The sequence below is a fragment of the Brassica rapa genome, chromosome A04 (genome assembly GCF_000309985.2).
Source record: "Brassica rapa cultivar Chiifu-401-42 chromosome A04, CAAS_Brap_v3.01, whole genome shotgun sequence".
NCBI classification, from domain to species: Eukaryota; Viridiplantae; Streptophyta; class Magnoliopsida; order Brassicales; family Brassicaceae; genus Brassica; species Brassica rapa.
In genome coordinates, this window is record NC_024798.2 from 16863547 (window position 1) to 16880546 (window position 17000).

Consider the following 17000-nt stretch of genomic DNA (forward strand, 5'->3'; position numbering starts at 1 on the left):
GATTCGGACAGTCGGCACAGAGAGAATTGGAGCCACTGGCGTGCATCGAGACGTACCTATTTTACTTGAAGGGTTCGTTTTCACCGGAGACTTAGCAGAGATGGAGCTGGATTACTACGATGTTATACTTGGGATGGATTGGCTGACACGGCATCGAGTGGTGTTAGATTGCCCGAAGGCAAGGGTTCATATTCCTAGAGAAGAGGGGAAGATCACATTCCAGTGTGTTCAAGCTCACCGGGGAATCTCTATTGTCTCGATGATGCATGCTGAGGAATTATTGGAGAAAGGAGCTGAGGGGTTTCTGGCGTCTATCTCGATGGTTAAGAACGACGGACATCACGAGTTGCAGGACATTCCGGTGGTTGAGGAGTTCGAGGATGTATTTGAGGCCTTAAAAGGGCCACCACCAGCGAGAGGAGATGCTCTCACTATTGAGTTGGAGCCAGGGACAGCACCGGTTTCACGGGCCCCATACCGACTAGCACCAGCAGAGATGGCTGAACTAAAAAAACAATTGGAGGAGCTATTGGGTAAGGGTTTCATCAGACCCAGTACGTCACCGTGGGGAGCACCAGTATTGTTTGTGAAGAAGAAAGATGGGAGTTTTAGGCTTTGTATTGATTACAGAGGTCTAAACAAGGTGACCATAAAGAATAAGTATCCACTTCCGCGTATTGATGAATTGTTGGATCAGCTACAGGGAGCTTCATGGTTCTCTAAGATTGACTTGGCATCAGGTTATCACCAGATTGCGATAGCAGGGGAGGATGTGCGGAAGACGGCTTTCCGTACACGCTATGGACATTACGAATTTGTAGTGATGCCATTTGGGTTGACGAATGCACCTGCAGCGTTCATGAAACTTATGAATGATGTTTTTCGCGAGTACTTAGATAAGTGTGTAATCGTCTTCATCGACGATATTCTGATTTATTCTCGGAGCAGAGAAGAGCATGCTGAGCATTTACGGATTGTGTTGGAGAAGCTCAGGGAGCATCAGCTATTTGCTAAGCTGAGTAAGTGTAGCTTCTGGCAGAGGAAGATTGGATTTTTGGGTCATGTGGTTTCTGAGGCAGGAGTTGCTGTAGATCCAGAGAAGATTATCGCAATTACAGAGTGGCCGACACCTAAGAGTGCTACAGAGATCCACAGTTTTCTGGGTTTAGCAGGTTATTACAGGAAATTCGTCAAGGGATTTGCTAGTATCGCCAAACCGATGACGCAGTTGACAGGCAAAGATGTTAAGTTTGTGTGGACAGACGAGTGCTCGAAGAGTCTCACAGAATTGAAGCGACAACTCACGGACACGCCAGTTTTGGTACTACCGAGGCCAGGGATACCTTATGAGGTTTACACGGATGCGTCAGGTACTGGTTTGGGTTGTGTACTGATGCAGGATGGTCATGTTATTGCTTATGCATCACGTCAGTTGAGGCCTCACGAGGTCAACTACCCTACCCATGATTTGGAGTTAGCAGCAGTTGTTTTTGCGCTAAAAATCTGGAGGTCATATCTGTATGGAGAGAAAGTTCAGATCCTCACAGATCACCAAAGTCTTAAGTATATCTTTACTCAAGCGGACCTGAATTTGAGACAGCGTAGATGGATGGAGTTGTTAGCGGATTACAACTTGGATATTACCTATCATCCAGGTAAGGCCAACCATGTGGCAGACGCCTTGAGTAGACGCAGGAGTGATGTTTCAGGAACCAAGGAGGTTCAGGAGCTGACTGGCACAATTGCTAGTCTCAGATTGTGTGCAATCACTTCGGATGGGGAGACAGCTGGTCTTGATGTTTTGGAACAAGCAGATTTACTATGGAGGATACGCAGAGTTCAGGATGATGATGAGGCTTTGGTTAAGCAGATTGAAATCGAGAGTATTGGATATCACACAGCTTTGAGCGGGATGTACATGTACCGAAACCGAGTTTGTGTGCCAGATGATAAACTGCTACGGAAGGAAATTTTACAGCAAGCACACAACTCACGTTTTTCTATCCACCCAGGGAATACCAAGATGTACAGAGATTTGAAGCGTTATTACCATTGGACTGGTATGAAGAAAGATGTTGCTACGTTTGTATCGCAGTGCCAGACATGTCAGATGGTTAAGGCTGAACATCAAGTGCCTAGCGGATTATTGCAGAACTTGCCATTGCCAGAATGGAAATGGGACATGGTTACTATGGATTTTGTGACTGGACTCCCGACAACCTTAGGAGGGAGGAATGCTATTTGGGTGATTGTGGATAGACTCACCAAGTCTGCTCATTTCATAGCGATTAAGAAAACAGATGGAGCTGATCAGTTGGCGCAGATTTACCTTAGAGAGATTGTGAGATTGCACGGAGTTCTTGTGAGCATTGTATCGGATCGAGATACAAAGTTTACATCTGCTCTTTGGAGGGCCTTTCAGAAGGCTCTTGGGACAAAAGTCCATATGAGTACAGCTTATCATCCGCAGACAGATGGGCAGTCAGAGAGGACTATTCAGACTTTGGAAGATATGCTCAGGGCTTGTGTTTTGGATTGGGAAGGAAATTGGGGAAAGTATCTACCTCTAGCGGAGTTTGCATACAACAACAGCTATCATTCGAGTATTGAAATGGCACCATATGAGGCGCTTTATGGTAGGCCTTGTCGTACACCACTTTGCTGGACAGAAGTGGGGGAGAGACGAGATTTAGAACCTGCAATGGTTCAGGAGACAGTAGAACAGGTGGAGATGCTCAAGTCTCGGCTTAGGGAAGCTCATGACCGACAGAAGAGTTATGCGGATAAGCACCGTAAGGATTTAGAATTTCAGGTGGGCGACCTGGTATATCTAAAAATGAGAACATTTCAGGGAGGATCTAAGACTCGAAAGCTAAAGAAGCTTAAACCGAGATTCATGGGCCCGTACCCTATTTTGGAGCGGATAGGAGCAGTTGCTTACAGATTGGGACTATCAGCAGAGTTATCAGACTTTCATGATGTGTTTCATGTGTCAGTTTTGAGAAAAGTCGTGAGAGAGCCAGAGCTCATTCTGCAACAGCCACCAAGTGACCTTGGTAAAAACTTGTCTGCACTTTGTCAGCCAGTACAGATTTTGGATCGGCAAGTGAAAGCGGTTCAGGGCATGATGACTAGTTTTGTCAGAGTTCGTTGGGAGAGAGATGGGATCCATGAGGAGACATGGGAGACCGAGACTCAGATGAGGATTGATTACCCAGAACTTTTTGAGGATGGTATTGGACAGTTGGTTCAGGAGCCGAATTCGGGGTCGAATTCTTTACTAGTGGGGGAGAATTGTAACGACCCAATTCCCAGCCCAATCACTTTGGCCCGTCAGAGCCCGTTAGTGTTGCAGGAAACCCTTGGTGAGTCCAATATATAAACCATTATTGCCATTATTTTATTCTCCAGAAACCCTAAGCGTTGTAACTCTACAGAGATTGAGCCGTCACTCACATCTGAGATCGTACCGCCGCCACCACCACGCCCAGAGCCGAGATCGACCAGTTCACCGCCGATCCCAGCCGAAGGTAACCGGAAATCGCCCTTTCCGATTTGTTTTTAAAACGGCCGTTCATTCAATCGATCATAACTCACTAACCATTTGGAATCTCGTGATTTCAAGACCACCATCGTGATCGTGACGTCGAGACGAGTCCGGAGCAGGAAGATCAGCCGGAGATTCGCCCAGACGCGCCGTCACGCGCATCTTTTGTGCCGCGGCGTTCCGCGCGTGTATCCCACGCGCCACCGCAACCCGCCGTCGTCCATCGCCGCCGTTGATTCCGGTAAGCCGCCGTCCTTTTACCGCCGCGGGTGACCGCCGCCGGTGACTCGGCCGGTGACTCGGCAACTCGGCCGAGTCGACTCGGTGAGTCAACGCGGATCCGGTCAACCGGTTAGGTTAATTGATTTCGTTTTGGTTTAGGTTAACCGGTTATTTATTAAATCGATTTCTGGTTAAAATTGATTTAATTTCGGTTACGGAAAACCGATTTGGTCTAATTGAAATTGATTTTGGTTTGGGTAAACCGATTGGTTCAATTCGATTTCATTTGGTCAATGGTTGACCGGCTTGGGTCAGAGTTGACCGGGTTGACCTTTGACCAGCGGGTTGACTGTTTGACCAAGTCGCCAGTTATCCGTTTTTAACCGTTCGAAGGGCGTTCTGACTCGATTTTTCGCCCCGATTTCAGATTTGGAGTCTGTTTGAGCAGTTGGAGTTCATAGCTACTACTTTTCCACGTTGCTAAGGTGAGGGTCTTTTCCCGAGCTTCTCTTACACGGCTTAGGACCTCGAATAAGTATAATTTATTTCTAATGTGTTTCCGTTTGCGTGAAATTGAGTCTGTCATTGTTTTGCTTAGTTTTAGGTTCTTTGCTTAACCGGAACTAGGGTGTTAGATGATTCAACAATGTTTGTTCATTTGTAATTGATAATATATATATATATATATATATAGTATATTGATGTGATTTGGTTGATAGCTGACTATGGATATTTCGGCTGGAGACAGTACATTGGGTGTGGTGTTTGCTGCGGCACAGCGTAGTCGACCTGTTGTGCCAAGGCGTGGAGGTCGATAAATCGTCTACGGGCGTGTGTTACCGAGCACATATTCGGTGGTGTTTTGGCCTGTTAGTGGGCAGCTTGTTTGATCTCTGGGTACTTTAGGTACCGTGTTTTGCAACGTGTTAGGATTAAATTATATTTATTCGGAGTGCTCTGTCCGGGTCCATGGACTTCGGGTTTAGTATCCCATACCTCACTGGGTAACTCCCCTGTTACTCACCCCTCATTTGCCCCATGCAGGTGAGACTGACGACTAGGGGATTGATCGGACAGCTGGTGCTTTTAGGCGTTTTTCTTTATTTTATTTCTCAGACTTATATCTATTATTTCGACGATTATTTCAGTATTTCGACTATGGGATTTATGGATTTATTTCGGTATTTATATGAAAGTCGACTTTCAGACTTTTTTTACGGATTTGAGATATAAGTTGTTGATTAGTAGCACGCCGGGCTCGAGTGTTAAAGAGACGGGTGTTACAGATATAGAACAAGTTTCTACTGTTCTCTCTATAAGCCAAGTCGAAGCGATCATTTTGCTTCTTCACTACCAGTGGAGTCCTAGTAAAATAGAAGATGAATGGTTCACCAATGAAGAAAAAGTCCGTGAAAGCGCAGGTTTATTGAAGGAGCCAGTTGTTGATCTTAACGACAAAGTGAACATTGAATGTGGGATTTGCTTTGATTCATTTCTTCAGAAGGATAGTGCAACGGTTTCTTGTGGTCATCCTTATTGCAAGACTTGTTGGACCGGTTACGTCACTTCGAAAATTAACGATGGTCTGGGATGTCTGACGGTTCAATGTCCAGAGCCGTCTTGTTCTGCTGTGGTTGGTCAAGATATGATCAATAGTGTTATAACCAAGGAAGAGGATAAGGAGAAGTATTACAAATATTTTCTTAAGTCTTATATCGAATCGAGCCAGAAGAAGATAAAATGGTGCCCGTCACCTGGATGCGAATACGCTGTTGATTTTGGAGGTGAGAGTGAAAACTATGATGTTTCTTGTTTGTGTTCCTATGAGTTTTGCTGGAAATGCTGTGAAGATGCTCACCGCCCTGTGGACTGCCACACAGTGGCCAAATGGATATTCAAGAACAATGATGAATCCGAGAACACGACTTGGATACTTGCCAATACAAAGCCTTGTCCTAGTTGCAAACGTCAGATCGAGAAGAACCAAGGATGCAACCATATGAGATGCTCCATTTGCAAACATAGCTTCTGTTGGGCTTGTCTGGATCCACTGAATAATCACAAGTCTTGCCACAACTTTAGGGGTGAGACTGAAGTTAAGCGAGAAATGGCGAAAAAGGCAATCGATAGATACATGCATTATTACGAAAGATGGGTGGGAAATCAATCTTCGAGGGTAATGGCTATGGCAGATTTGAAGAAATTGCAATCGGTGCAGCTTGTGAAACTTAGTGTCAAACATGGCATACGGGAAACTCAGCTCCAATTCACCGTAGAGGCATGGCTTCAGGTTAGCGGATACATGTATTTAAATAACCAAGACTTTGGTAACATTTAACTGAAGACAAGTTATGTAGAATATGGAAGGTTGGAATAGAATAAGATCGGAAGTACGTAGATCAATGTCGGCTTCAAAAAAATATATTTCTAAAACCTTAATTCTTGAAACCAATGAGCATAAAACATTATTTAACTAAAGAAAAGGAGTGAATAGTAAAAACGTTATATATGAGAGTTAGTAATGAGGCTCTAGCTGGTTTGTATTATAACATTTTTCTCAAAAGAAAATCTGTGGCTCGTGTACTTGATCTTGCGTTTGCAGATCATCGAGTGCAGAAGGGTCTTGAAATGGACATATGCATATGGGTACTACCTTCCTGAGCAGGAAAGTACCAAGAAACGATTTTTCGAGTATTTACAAGGAGAAGCTGAAGTTGGTTTGGAGAGGCTACATCATTGTGCAGAGTTGGAGTTCAAAGAGCTCGTCAACGAAACTGAATATTTCTCTAAAAAATTCGAAGATTTCAGGAGGAAGTTAATTGGTTTGACTAAAGTAACCAAAACATATTTCGAAAATCTTGTGAAAGCTTTGGAGAATGGTCTTGCTGATGTGGAACCCAATGAGACCAAATCGGCAACAGACTCTAATAAAAGACAAAAGTTGGTATAATGGTATTAAAAAGATCCAAGTGATCACTGAGATCTCTTGGTTCAAGTACTATCTGTGTTTTATGTTTTTTTTTTGTGGCAAGGATGTAGAATCTGTGACTTTTTAAACCTTTTTTCCTAATAATTATTTAGCATACTAGAATTTGCACTCTTCTTTGACTTATGAAGCCCTGATCTTGCTTTGGCAAAAATTTAGAGAACAGTAAATTTGGTTTTCTTGCTCTATCTGACGGTTTTGATAGTTTCTCTCGGGTCTCTCTTTGGTTATTGGAGCTTGATGAAAGCTCTCTTCCAGAGTTTGAGATATCTTTTTCAAGCTAGCTCTCTCCTCCTCTCACTGAGGAGGCACCTCGAGGCTTCTCAAGTCCTCTTGCTCAGGTTTGGTCTATGGTAAATGTAATTCCTCTGCGGACTTAATTTTTCCGTCGGCCATCCATACATAATACTTGGGTCGGGTCGTTCCACCACTTTTTTTTTCTTAGCCTTTGAAACTCATATTATAGAATAACGTGCAAAGAAAAACATGTTTTATCAAGGTAAATCATTTTCAGTTCCATTCTCTATTTAGATAATAGATTAGAAATTCAATGCAAGATCACCGAAAAAATTGTAGAAAACAAAAAATGTGGAATGCCTTTGTTTTTTATAAAACCAAATTCGGACCATCTTCTAGTTAAACAAACCTGATAAAACAAAATTCAGATAATTGATGAGATGCAGAAGAAGAGAATGAAGTCAAAAGCAACTGATTCTAAAGAAGGAACGAGGAAGAAGAATGAATCTTATGTGAAGGGCCTCCATATAATTAGAGATTTTGTCACTAATTTTAAAGTCTCCATACGAATTAGAGGTTTAGGCACTAAACAAAAAATTCCTTTTTTAACATCAATACATCATCATATACAGTGGCGTACTCAGGAATCAGGATCCTTTTAAACATGGTTCAAAATTTAAATGGACTTTAAATCCAGACAAAAATAAGTAAAATAGGCAGTAGAGTAGAGTCGAACCTGGTTTAAGGGATCAGCCATAGTAAGATGTGTTGCTAGCTGATCACCCTTCTATACACATACACGTGGATCCGCCTCTCAACATATATCATTACCCATAAACAGTCGTCCGCGTACATGTTTTCTCTCACAAGCAATGTTTTTAAACCCGGGACGATTTACCGGATTGTTGGATCACTGGATCGACCGTGGATGAACCGTGGATTAATGAATAAATTAAAATTATCATATAATAATATATCAGTCTTGTAAATAAAAATAAAAAAAATTAAGTTTAATATTTTCTAAATATGTTTTTTTAAATCAACGACGCGGTCGATCCAGTGATCCAATAATCTGGTGAGTGATTCAGTATCCGGATCGGGTCTAAGAACATTGATGTAAACTTAGATTGTTTGCAAAGTTGTACTGGATTACCAGACCCCACACTACGTATTTTTGTGTCAAGCATTACTCGATTATGGTCCATCCAACTTTTACGTATGGTACGTTTAAGTTGCGCTAATAATATTTGGTGTATTCGTAATCTTTTTCAAAGATTTTGTATTTTGTATTAAATTTTGGTTGATAATAGTGAAAATCTATAGTTTTAGAACAAAACATATAGTTTCTGAACAAAGGTCTTGAATATCTTTAGCATTGCTTAAACTAATTCACTCAGATATAGTCCAAAATATACCTTTTCTTTTCCGAAAAATGAAAATTGTTTGTCTGTCAGATCTGATGACGCATATATAGTTTTTTTTTTAGTTAGACTTAACTCCGTAGAGCAAATACTTTTTAGTTAGACTTAAAAACCATAGGTTTTGCTCTTAAACCTATGATTTTTTTGAGCAAAATCTATACCAACTAGAGATTTTTTCCGCGCTTCGCGCGGATTCTGTCTTATAAATTTATATTATTTATAATATTATTTGTCGGTTTTTTTCTTTTACATTAACTTCTTGTTTTTCCAATGTTAGTTTTTGCTAATTTAAATTTATATGTTTATAATTTTTCATTTTTTTTGTTGTAATTATATTTTTATTGATGGTTTTTTGTATGTGACATAAACTTTTTGAAATTTTAAAATAATGTTATATATAGTACAATTAACACATTAAAGAAGAGAAACATATTCAAGCACATTTTACACTGATTTTATATGCATAATTTTAAACATTATATATGTATATATTATAAGTTTGAAACATGTAAATGCTTTCTAAAGCTAAATACTTGTTCTGAGTTTACATAACTTATCGAAAGTTTTATCTATTTTTAAATTCAAATCACATAAAAAAATATATCAAAAAGTCAGTATAGATTGGTCTTTTGGGCTTTTAAATCAACACTGAAAAATTACATGAATCAGATAACAACAGTTTTATAAACAACTGGATAAAATTTGACTGAGCCAAAGATTTTGACACAATATGTTCTTTCTTCTTCAAATTACGAAATGCCTATAGGCACAAGAAAAAAAATCATAATTTTTGTTTTCACTTATATAACATTTTTTATCCTTTACACACGGAGTTTATTACACTGCTATAAGCAATGGAGAACTCTATTCATATAAGATTCACATCTATGCATTTTGACAAAGAAGAATTTTAGCCATCTTTAGTTTCGGAATGGACCAACTTCAGTCATATGCACTATATTTTCTCTATGATTCAAATCTTACAATTTTAATATATGTGCAGATTTCCATGTGAAAAAGCATGCACGCCATTTATCATTCAACCTATTACTTTTTCCAAAGTAAACACTATAATTCTCGTTTGGTTAGCTCCACAAACTAATCTCTTTGGATCAGTTTACTAAAAAATATGGATACTAATGTCAGAAAAGAATATAAACACTATCAACAACAAATATTGGCATAAAACTATTTGGTTCAAGGAACATATTCCACGTAATGTGTTTATATCATGACTGGCTTTGCGGAGAAGACTGCCAACCAAGGATCGCTTGAGGCGTTGGGGGTTAAATGTCTCAGGAACGTGCGTCCTTTGTAATCTGGAAATAGAGACTCACCATCATCTCTTCTTTGAGTGCTCTTTATCTCGTTTGATATGGGAGTCTTTTGCTGCTGAAGTTTGGATTTCTCCTCCGGCTGATCTACAGTATGTTGCAGCCTGGATCAATCAACCTCGCGTCAACGCAGATGCACATGCTACTTCAGTTATTAAGCTCTACTTTCAGTCATCTATATACCTGCTGTGGAAAGAGCGTAATGCTCGTGTGTTCACAGCTGTCTCTTCACCTTCATCAGTCATCCTTGCCTCTCTCGACCGTATAATGCGTGACCGTCTCCTCTCTTACCCGGCAAGTTCTTCTTTCTCCTCTTCTCTACTTCTTTTTTATATTTCTTGTATAAAACCTCTTTAAGGCTTTTTTTACCTTGAGTTGTTGGTGGTTGTTTTTGTTTCCTTGTTGTAATAGGTTGTTTAAAAACAACAGTGTAACCTTTCAGAAAATGATAATCTTAACATCTTACCAAAAAAAAAAAACAAATATTGACTTATTTATGTGAATATATATTTTATTTTAAATCATTTTAGTGGACGAAGAAAACATCATAATTTGTACAACAAAATTTCTTAGATTCACCTCATCATACTCACCATTTTACCATTTTAATTATATAATTTTATATGAGATTTTTCATCCTCCCTGGTTATTTCTCTTTATTTATAACTACAATATAAAATTATAAACTATATATATATTATAAATTAATATTTTATTTACCTTTGAAATCTAATGATTAAAAATAGAACATAATTCAATGTAGATATATGATTATATTAATAAATTAACAGTTACAAATATGAAATTTCTAGAAATATTAAAAGTCATATGTTAGTTAATTATCTTCTAAATGACATATATTTCTAATTCTTTATTGATGAGAATATTTTGGCTGAGGTGGATAGTCCCAAAAGCCTTGAATTTAGTCTCTTTTATATAGTAGGATTTCCTTCTTCTTGTATACGTTTCAGTTTGTGACTTTTCCTTTTTTCAGTCGTTACTTAAACTTAATGCGTCCCACGTGTTGAAGTTTCATTGGATAAATATTTATACGACGTGGATACGGAATCTTATAAAACGAGAACTCGTAAGCCCCCACCAAAAGAGAAGAGTGAAACCCTAATTATCACGAGACAGAAGAACAGGGTTTGGGTTTTGTCTGCTTCCTATAAATCTCAAAACCGTTTAGGGGCTATTGTCTCTCCATCGATCATGGATTATTCGGATGATGATGTCATGCTCGATATTGAATCAGGTGAAGATCATTTATACAGTGACGACGTTGATCCTGGATTCGCCGAGGAAGACAATGACAACGATTCTGCATCTCAGCTAAGTTACGTCATACTCAAGGAAGAAGATATTCACGAGCATCAAAGGACTGATATCGAACAAGTTTCTACGCTTCTCTCTATAAGCCAAGCTGAAGCGATCGTTCTGCTTCTTCACTATCAGTGGAATGCTAGTAAAGTGGAAGATGAATGGTTTACCGATGAAGAGAGAGTTCGTAAAACCGTCGGTATAGTGAAGGAGCCTGTCGTTGATCTTAATCAAATGAATATTATATGTGGAATTTGCTTTGAGTCCTATTTTCAAAAAGACATTGCAACAGTTTCTTGTGGTCATCCTTATTGCATGACTTGTTGGAACGGTTACATCACTGCAAAAATCACCGGTGGTCCTGGCTGTTTGATGGTTACATGTCCTGAGCCTTCTTGTTCTGCTGTGGTCGGTCAAGATATGATCGATAAGCTCATATCTAATGAAGAGTTTAAGGAGAAGTATTATAGATACTTCTTTAGGTCTTATGTTGAATCCAGCGGGAAAAAGATAAAGTGGTGTCCATCACCAGGGTGCGAATACGCGGTTGATTTTGGAAAAGGAAGTGAAAACTATGACGTTTCTTGTTTGTGTTCTAATGACTTTTGTTGGAACTGTAGTGAAGATGCTCACCGTCCTGTGGACTGCGATACGGTGGCGAAGTGGATATTCAAGAACAATGATGAATCCGAGAACACGACTTGGATACTAGCCAATACAAAGCTTTGTCCCAGATGCAAGCGTCATATCGAGAAGAACCAGGGATGCAACCATATGACATGCTCAGCGCCTTGCCGTTTTCAGTTTTGTTGGATCTGTCTTCGTGCATATCCATGTCCTGAGGATTGCAACAAGTTTAAGGGTGATGATGAGGCTGAAAACAAGAGAGAAATGGCCAAAACTGCCTTGCATAGATACATGCATTATTATGAAAGATGGGTAAGCAATCAATCGTCAAGGCTAACGGCTAAGAGAGACCTGGAGAAGTTGCAATCGGTGCAACTTAAGCAGCTTAGTGACAAACACAGCACACCAGAAACTCAGCTTCAGTTCATTGTAGATGCATGGCTTCAGGTTAGTAGATATATACTATTAAATAACTAAGACTAATTTATAACTTGGTGTAGAAATTGTATATTTGTTTTCCTTAATCTTTATGCAGAATGGAATATAATGTGAAACGTTAAGGTTAACTGAAAACTAGACTACAGCCACGGTTTCATAATTATATTTTTCATGATAGATCTTGTTGAATCGATGAATAGCAAGCGTGATTTCTCTTAAAAGTGTTATTAGTAAAAGCTTGCAATAATTCTCGTTTGGGAGTTAGTTATTGAGACAGTAAGTGAGACTTTATGTGATTCATTTTACGATTGCAGATCATCGAGTGTAGGAGGGTCTTGAAATGGACATTTGCATATGGATACTACCTTCCTCAACATGAACATGCCAAGAAACAATTTTTCGAGTATTTGCAAGCGGAGGCTCAAGTTGGTTTGGAGAGGCTTCATGATTGTGCAGAAGTGGAGTTTAAACAGTTTGTCAGCGAAACCGAAGAACCGTCTAAAGATTTCAGTGATTTCCGCAGGAAATTGACTGGTCTAACTATAGTAACCAAAACCTACTTCGAAAATCTGGTGAAAGCTTTGGAGAATGGTCTTGCTGATGTAGAGAGCACAATGAGAGCAAAATAACAACAGACTCTATGACTTCCACCACAAGATAAAGTTTGTGAGCATATAATTTTACTATGTTTATTTCTATATTCAAACTTTAATATTAAAATAAAAATGGATCAAATATCATATGACACATGTTGTAGTGTTTTGGCATGTGTATTCATGATTTCTTGAATTATTTTATTTTCTTCTCTTTTATCTTTTATTTTATTTTTATAACCTTTTTAGGCTGAAATAATACTACGTGAGAAGTGAGAACCTTGCATTTTTGTCCATAGCTCTTTTTAAGCTGCTCCACAACTTTTGAAGTCCTTTGAAGTAAATTACTAATAATAAGTTAATAACACGAAAAATCATGCCCCACAAAAGACAAAGAAGATGAAACAATGAAACATGGCGCCTGCCCACCAATTTCCTTCCATGTTTTTATTATGGGCTAGGGGTGGGCACTTTGGTTATTTTTTCGGTTCGGTTCGGTTTAGTTAGTTCGTTTATAGTATTTTTCCAGCTGAAATAAACCATATTTATTTTAGTTTGGTTCGGTTCGATTTATGTTCGGTTCGGTTTATATTAGGTTCGGTTTGTTTTTTGGATCAGTTTAATTAGGTTTTTCTTAGTTTAATTTTTTAAGAGAAATTGTGTTTTAAAACGTAAATTATGTAAACATAAACTATGTGAATTAAATTCAATATAAATCTGATTTTTTTTTAAAGTCACGAAAAGTATATAAGAATTAAAATAAATGAAAGTTAACTAAAATAAAAAAAAAAACTAACATCATTAGTAATGTCTCTTATAAAATTATTAAAAAGTATATAATGAATCATCTTCTATGTGACGCTATGGAAAATAACTTTTGTTTTTAATAAAATTTGCTTTAGGTATTAGATTTAGATTTAACATCCACGTTTACATATACAAAATACAAGCATACAAACTTTTCTTTTTTTTTTACATCAAATATTTTGATAAATACATATTAGGTTAGAAGAATATATATTAATTAGTGAAAAATGGAAAATATGTGGTATAGTATTAGAATTTTAGTATATTGGTATTACTAATATTTTTAATTCAAAATAATTACGAAACACATCGGTTTCTCGGTTCGGTTCGGTTTAAATCGAACCATTCGGGTTGGAGAAATCTTCAACCAAATGGTTTGAAATAAACTTTGGTTCGGTTTCGGTTCGGTTGGTTCGGTTTGATTCGGTTCGGTTCGATTTTTTTGCCCACCCGTTATGGGCATCTCTAACAATTCCCTTCATTTTGAAAGGGATCACTTTTAAAATAAAAAGATAAAGACGTGGTTTTTCAATGATGGCCTTCAATTTTTTTCTGTTAAAATTATATTTTACAGTTTAATCCTCGATTTTATTAATAATTAATTATAATCATTAAACTTTAATAAATAAATAGTAAGCACATATTAATATGGTATTTACATTACTAATAAACAGATTTAGTAGTAACACTGAATTACTTCTAATAAAAAAACATAAAACTACAAAGCATCCTAAATACTCTGAAATTTTTACATTTTGAGCTTATCAAACATTGTAAATAACAAGACAAAACTACAAAGAATCCTAAATACTAGTATAGTAGGTTAAAATTTACGTCTTGCGCGGGATGAACATTATGTATAAAAATAATATTAACATATTATTGTTTATCTTTTGTTCATTTACATATTATATATAGAATTTAATTAGAGTCAACACATAAACCAAAACAATACTTCCTATTTATTTACAATAATGTTTTTGGTAAATAAATCAAAACAATCATTTATTTATTTTATATGGTATATAATTAAATTTCAATGATATTAACATCGATATATAGCATATTTTAATATAAATATTTATTATTAAGATTTTCTACTCATATGATTTTATTAATATTTTTATATTTGTTGTAACAAAAAAATTAAATCATTAATCTAAAAATTTTCAGTGTGAGATTTTTTCAATGGAAATATCAAAATTAAAATATTAAGGTCACAATAATTTTTCAGTGCAAATTTCGAAACTAACACATTTATGTATTTTAATTTAAATGCTATTAATTTATATTTATATATTTTTAATATGAATATCTATTAATGGACACTTCATATTCATATGATTTTATGATTATTTAAATCTTCTTTTAACAAAAAAGTTAAACCATTGATCAAAAAGTTTTTAATGTGGGACTTTTATCATTTTTAGTAATTTATAGTCGTTTTAAAAAATTAAAAATATAGCATATAAGAAAAATCTAAATTTTTTATTATATGCTTAATGTGAATGTGTAATTTATTTCAATAACATAAAATTAAACAGAAAATAAAGAGGATACAAAAATTGTTATAAAATCTTTATTTATTCATAATCATTAATTGACATATATATGTTAATCATATTAGGTAATTTTGTAGCTTTTATTTAAGGAAGAAATGAAGAATATTGTTTTGTACACTACTAATAAATTTGATTTTTTTATTTTTTTTTTATCAATTTTATTGTTAGTTTAATAAAAAAAAATAATATATATTTAAATGTACCAATTTATTTTTCTAAAGATTCTAATTGGCTATTAAAATATGTTGTAATGTTTTTTTCAATTAATATATAAGAGATATAATGAGAGTAGAATTAGAACATACAAAGAATTCAAACCACTTCTTGTTTTTTTTTGGTAAAAATGTTAAATTTTTATACCATTTTCAGATCTTTTGACAGACTTTACACAGACACTAGTAACAGAGCAAAGTAATCTAATCAACATAGGCAAAGAGAAGAAGGAAAGCAACATGAAGAGACCTTAGGAACAATCACACAATTTAAACTCATAGAACTAAGAGGCAAAGCAGAGGCTAAAGCTTGACCAAATGAGTGCATTGCCAAATGGAGATGACATCTTTGATGATATATGAGACCACGCTGCAGTAGAAATTGGCTTGCCCGCTAACGCTGCTCCAAATGATTGATACCATCTCTGGACAGCTTTGCACTCCTCAATCGACGAAAATCAATCCTTCAAACCACCACCGACAGTAGGAGACTGATCTTCAAGAACTCCGACCACTACTCTTAACCAGAAAGCTCTAGCTGCGCCCACTGGGTAGTCCCACCAAGATCTCTAACTGTTACTATTATTACGCAGTTCGACTTCAGAAATAATGCAAACCATAGCAAAAACCGGGTGCAGTGAGAGCCACATTCTGATGTTGTTCTTCCAATCCTACAATTTAGACCAAGGATATGACCACCATTGCGAACCAACTGACCCAACAATGGTGCTGGGATGACATATCTAAACATGAGGCTCCCTCGACGAACCATCCCTCCCATGACCCACAGGATATCGGAAACGCCGCCTCACGCTAAACCCGAGAACCGAGCCTAGCTCCAAAAGCGACGCCAAAGTTACGCCAACGTGGGAGAGCCGGTGAGCAACTCCGACGTACTGGAGAGGAAGAAACCTCCACAAATGAACAAACGATGCAATACGAACATCAAAAGCGGCGAGGACCGAGATGGAAAAGTCAGAGCAACCGCCGGAGGAGACCAAGGAACAGGTCATAGACGGCCTGCCTCAACTCCGAGAACAGCAGCGAGCACACGAACAACACGGCAGTAGCAGCAGCGAACCACTTCTTGTTTTCGGCGTCTCTTGACAAATAAAAATGTTAGAAAAAATGGGTGAAGCAAACGGCCACTTAATGTTTTCCCATATCCATTACAAGGACACATTAATCCAATGATGCAACTCTCCAAACGCTTATCCAAAAAGGGACTCACCGTCTCACTCCTCATTGCCTCCAACCCACCGTGAACCTTACACCTCCGATGACTACTCCATCACCGTCCACACCATCCACGACGGTTCCTTTCATACGAACACCCACTCACCAAGATTAAAGATCCTCTACGTTTCACCGTCTCTACCACTCGTAGCATCACCGATTTCATGGGTACAAGTTCATTTCTTTTAATTTAGGCAATGATTGTTTTACTAGTTTTTAGATTTTGGTTTCTGGTTTTTAGATTTTGATTTATAGATTTTGGTTTTTAGTTTTGATTTTTGATTTTGCAGTAGATTTTGGTTTTTAGAAAAACATGATTGGATGTTTTAGAAGTTGGTTTTACCTTTGGGTTTTCCTTTTAAAATTAATAAAATAAAAATATTAGTCAAATGTTTATTTTAAAATACCCCATCATAATAATACTGTCATCAAAAGACATATAAATTGTTTAATAAAAT

At 37.2% G+C, this 17000-nt stretch overlaps 2 protein-coding genes across 5 annotated transcripts; both read left to right on the plus strand.

Moving 5' to 3' along the window:
- The first annotated feature begins 43 nt into the window (after positions 1-43).
- Positions 44-7981, plus strand: LOC103865150 (probable E3 ubiquitin-protein ligase ARI11). 4 transcript variants are annotated; one of them, XM_033289597.1, is made up of 5 exons: positions 44-3365; positions 3438-3530; positions 3626-3788; positions 4197-4254; positions 4814-4979. In XM_033289597.1, exons 1-3 carry the CDS (start codon positions 101-103, stop codon positions 3781-3783), a joined length of 3516 nt encoding a protein of 1171 aa, XP_033145488.1. In that variant the 5' UTR covers positions 44-100; the 3' UTR covers positions 3784-3788; positions 4197-4254; positions 4814-4979. The 4 variants fall into 4 exon arrangements, with proteins under 4 accessions (XP_033145488.1, XP_033145490.1, XP_033145491.1 ...); XM_033289599.1 differs by lacking the exon at positions 44-3365 and adding an exon at positions 6372-7981 and having other exon boundaries at positions 3383-3788; positions 4814-6059; XM_033289600.1 differs by lacking the exon at positions 44-3365 and adding an exon at positions 6372-7981 and having other exon boundaries at positions 3383-4254; positions 4814-6059.
- A 2202-nt stretch (positions 7982-10183) lies between these two features.
- LOC103865152 (probable E3 ubiquitin-protein ligase ARI11) lies at positions 10184-16910 on the plus strand. Its single transcript, XM_009142930.3, has 2 exons — positions 10184-12141; positions 12447-16910. The coding sequence occupies exons 1-2, from the start codon at positions 10960-10962 to the stop codon at positions 12759-12761; spliced, it is 1497 nt and encodes a 498-aa protein (XP_009141178.1). The 5' UTR covers positions 10184-10959; the 3' UTR covers positions 12762-16910.
- The last annotated feature ends 90 nt before the right edge of the window (positions 16911-17000 follow it).

Excerpts from the sequence above, each read along its gene's own strand:
- LOC103865150 (XM_033289597.1), top strand. The coding sequence starts at position 101 with ATGGAGCTGGATTACTACGATGTTATACTTGGGATGGATTGGCTGACA. Across the intron at positions 3,366-3,437 it reads AGTGTTGCAGGAAACCCTTG|AGATTGAGCCGTCACTCACA; the intron begins GTGAGTCCAATA and ends GTAACTCTACAG. Across the intron at positions 3,531-3,625 it reads ACCGCCGATCCCAGCCGAAG|ACCACCATCGTGATCGTGAC; the intron begins GTAACCGGAAAT and ends CGTGATTTCAAG.
- LOC103865152 (XM_009142930.3), top strand. The coding sequence starts at position 10,960 with ATGGATTATTCGGATGATGATGTCATGCTCGATATTGAATCAGGTGAA. Across the intron at positions 12,142-12,446 it reads TTGTAGATGCATGGCTTCAG|ATCATCGAGTGTAGGAGGGT; the intron begins GTTAGTAGATAT and ends TTACGATTGCAG.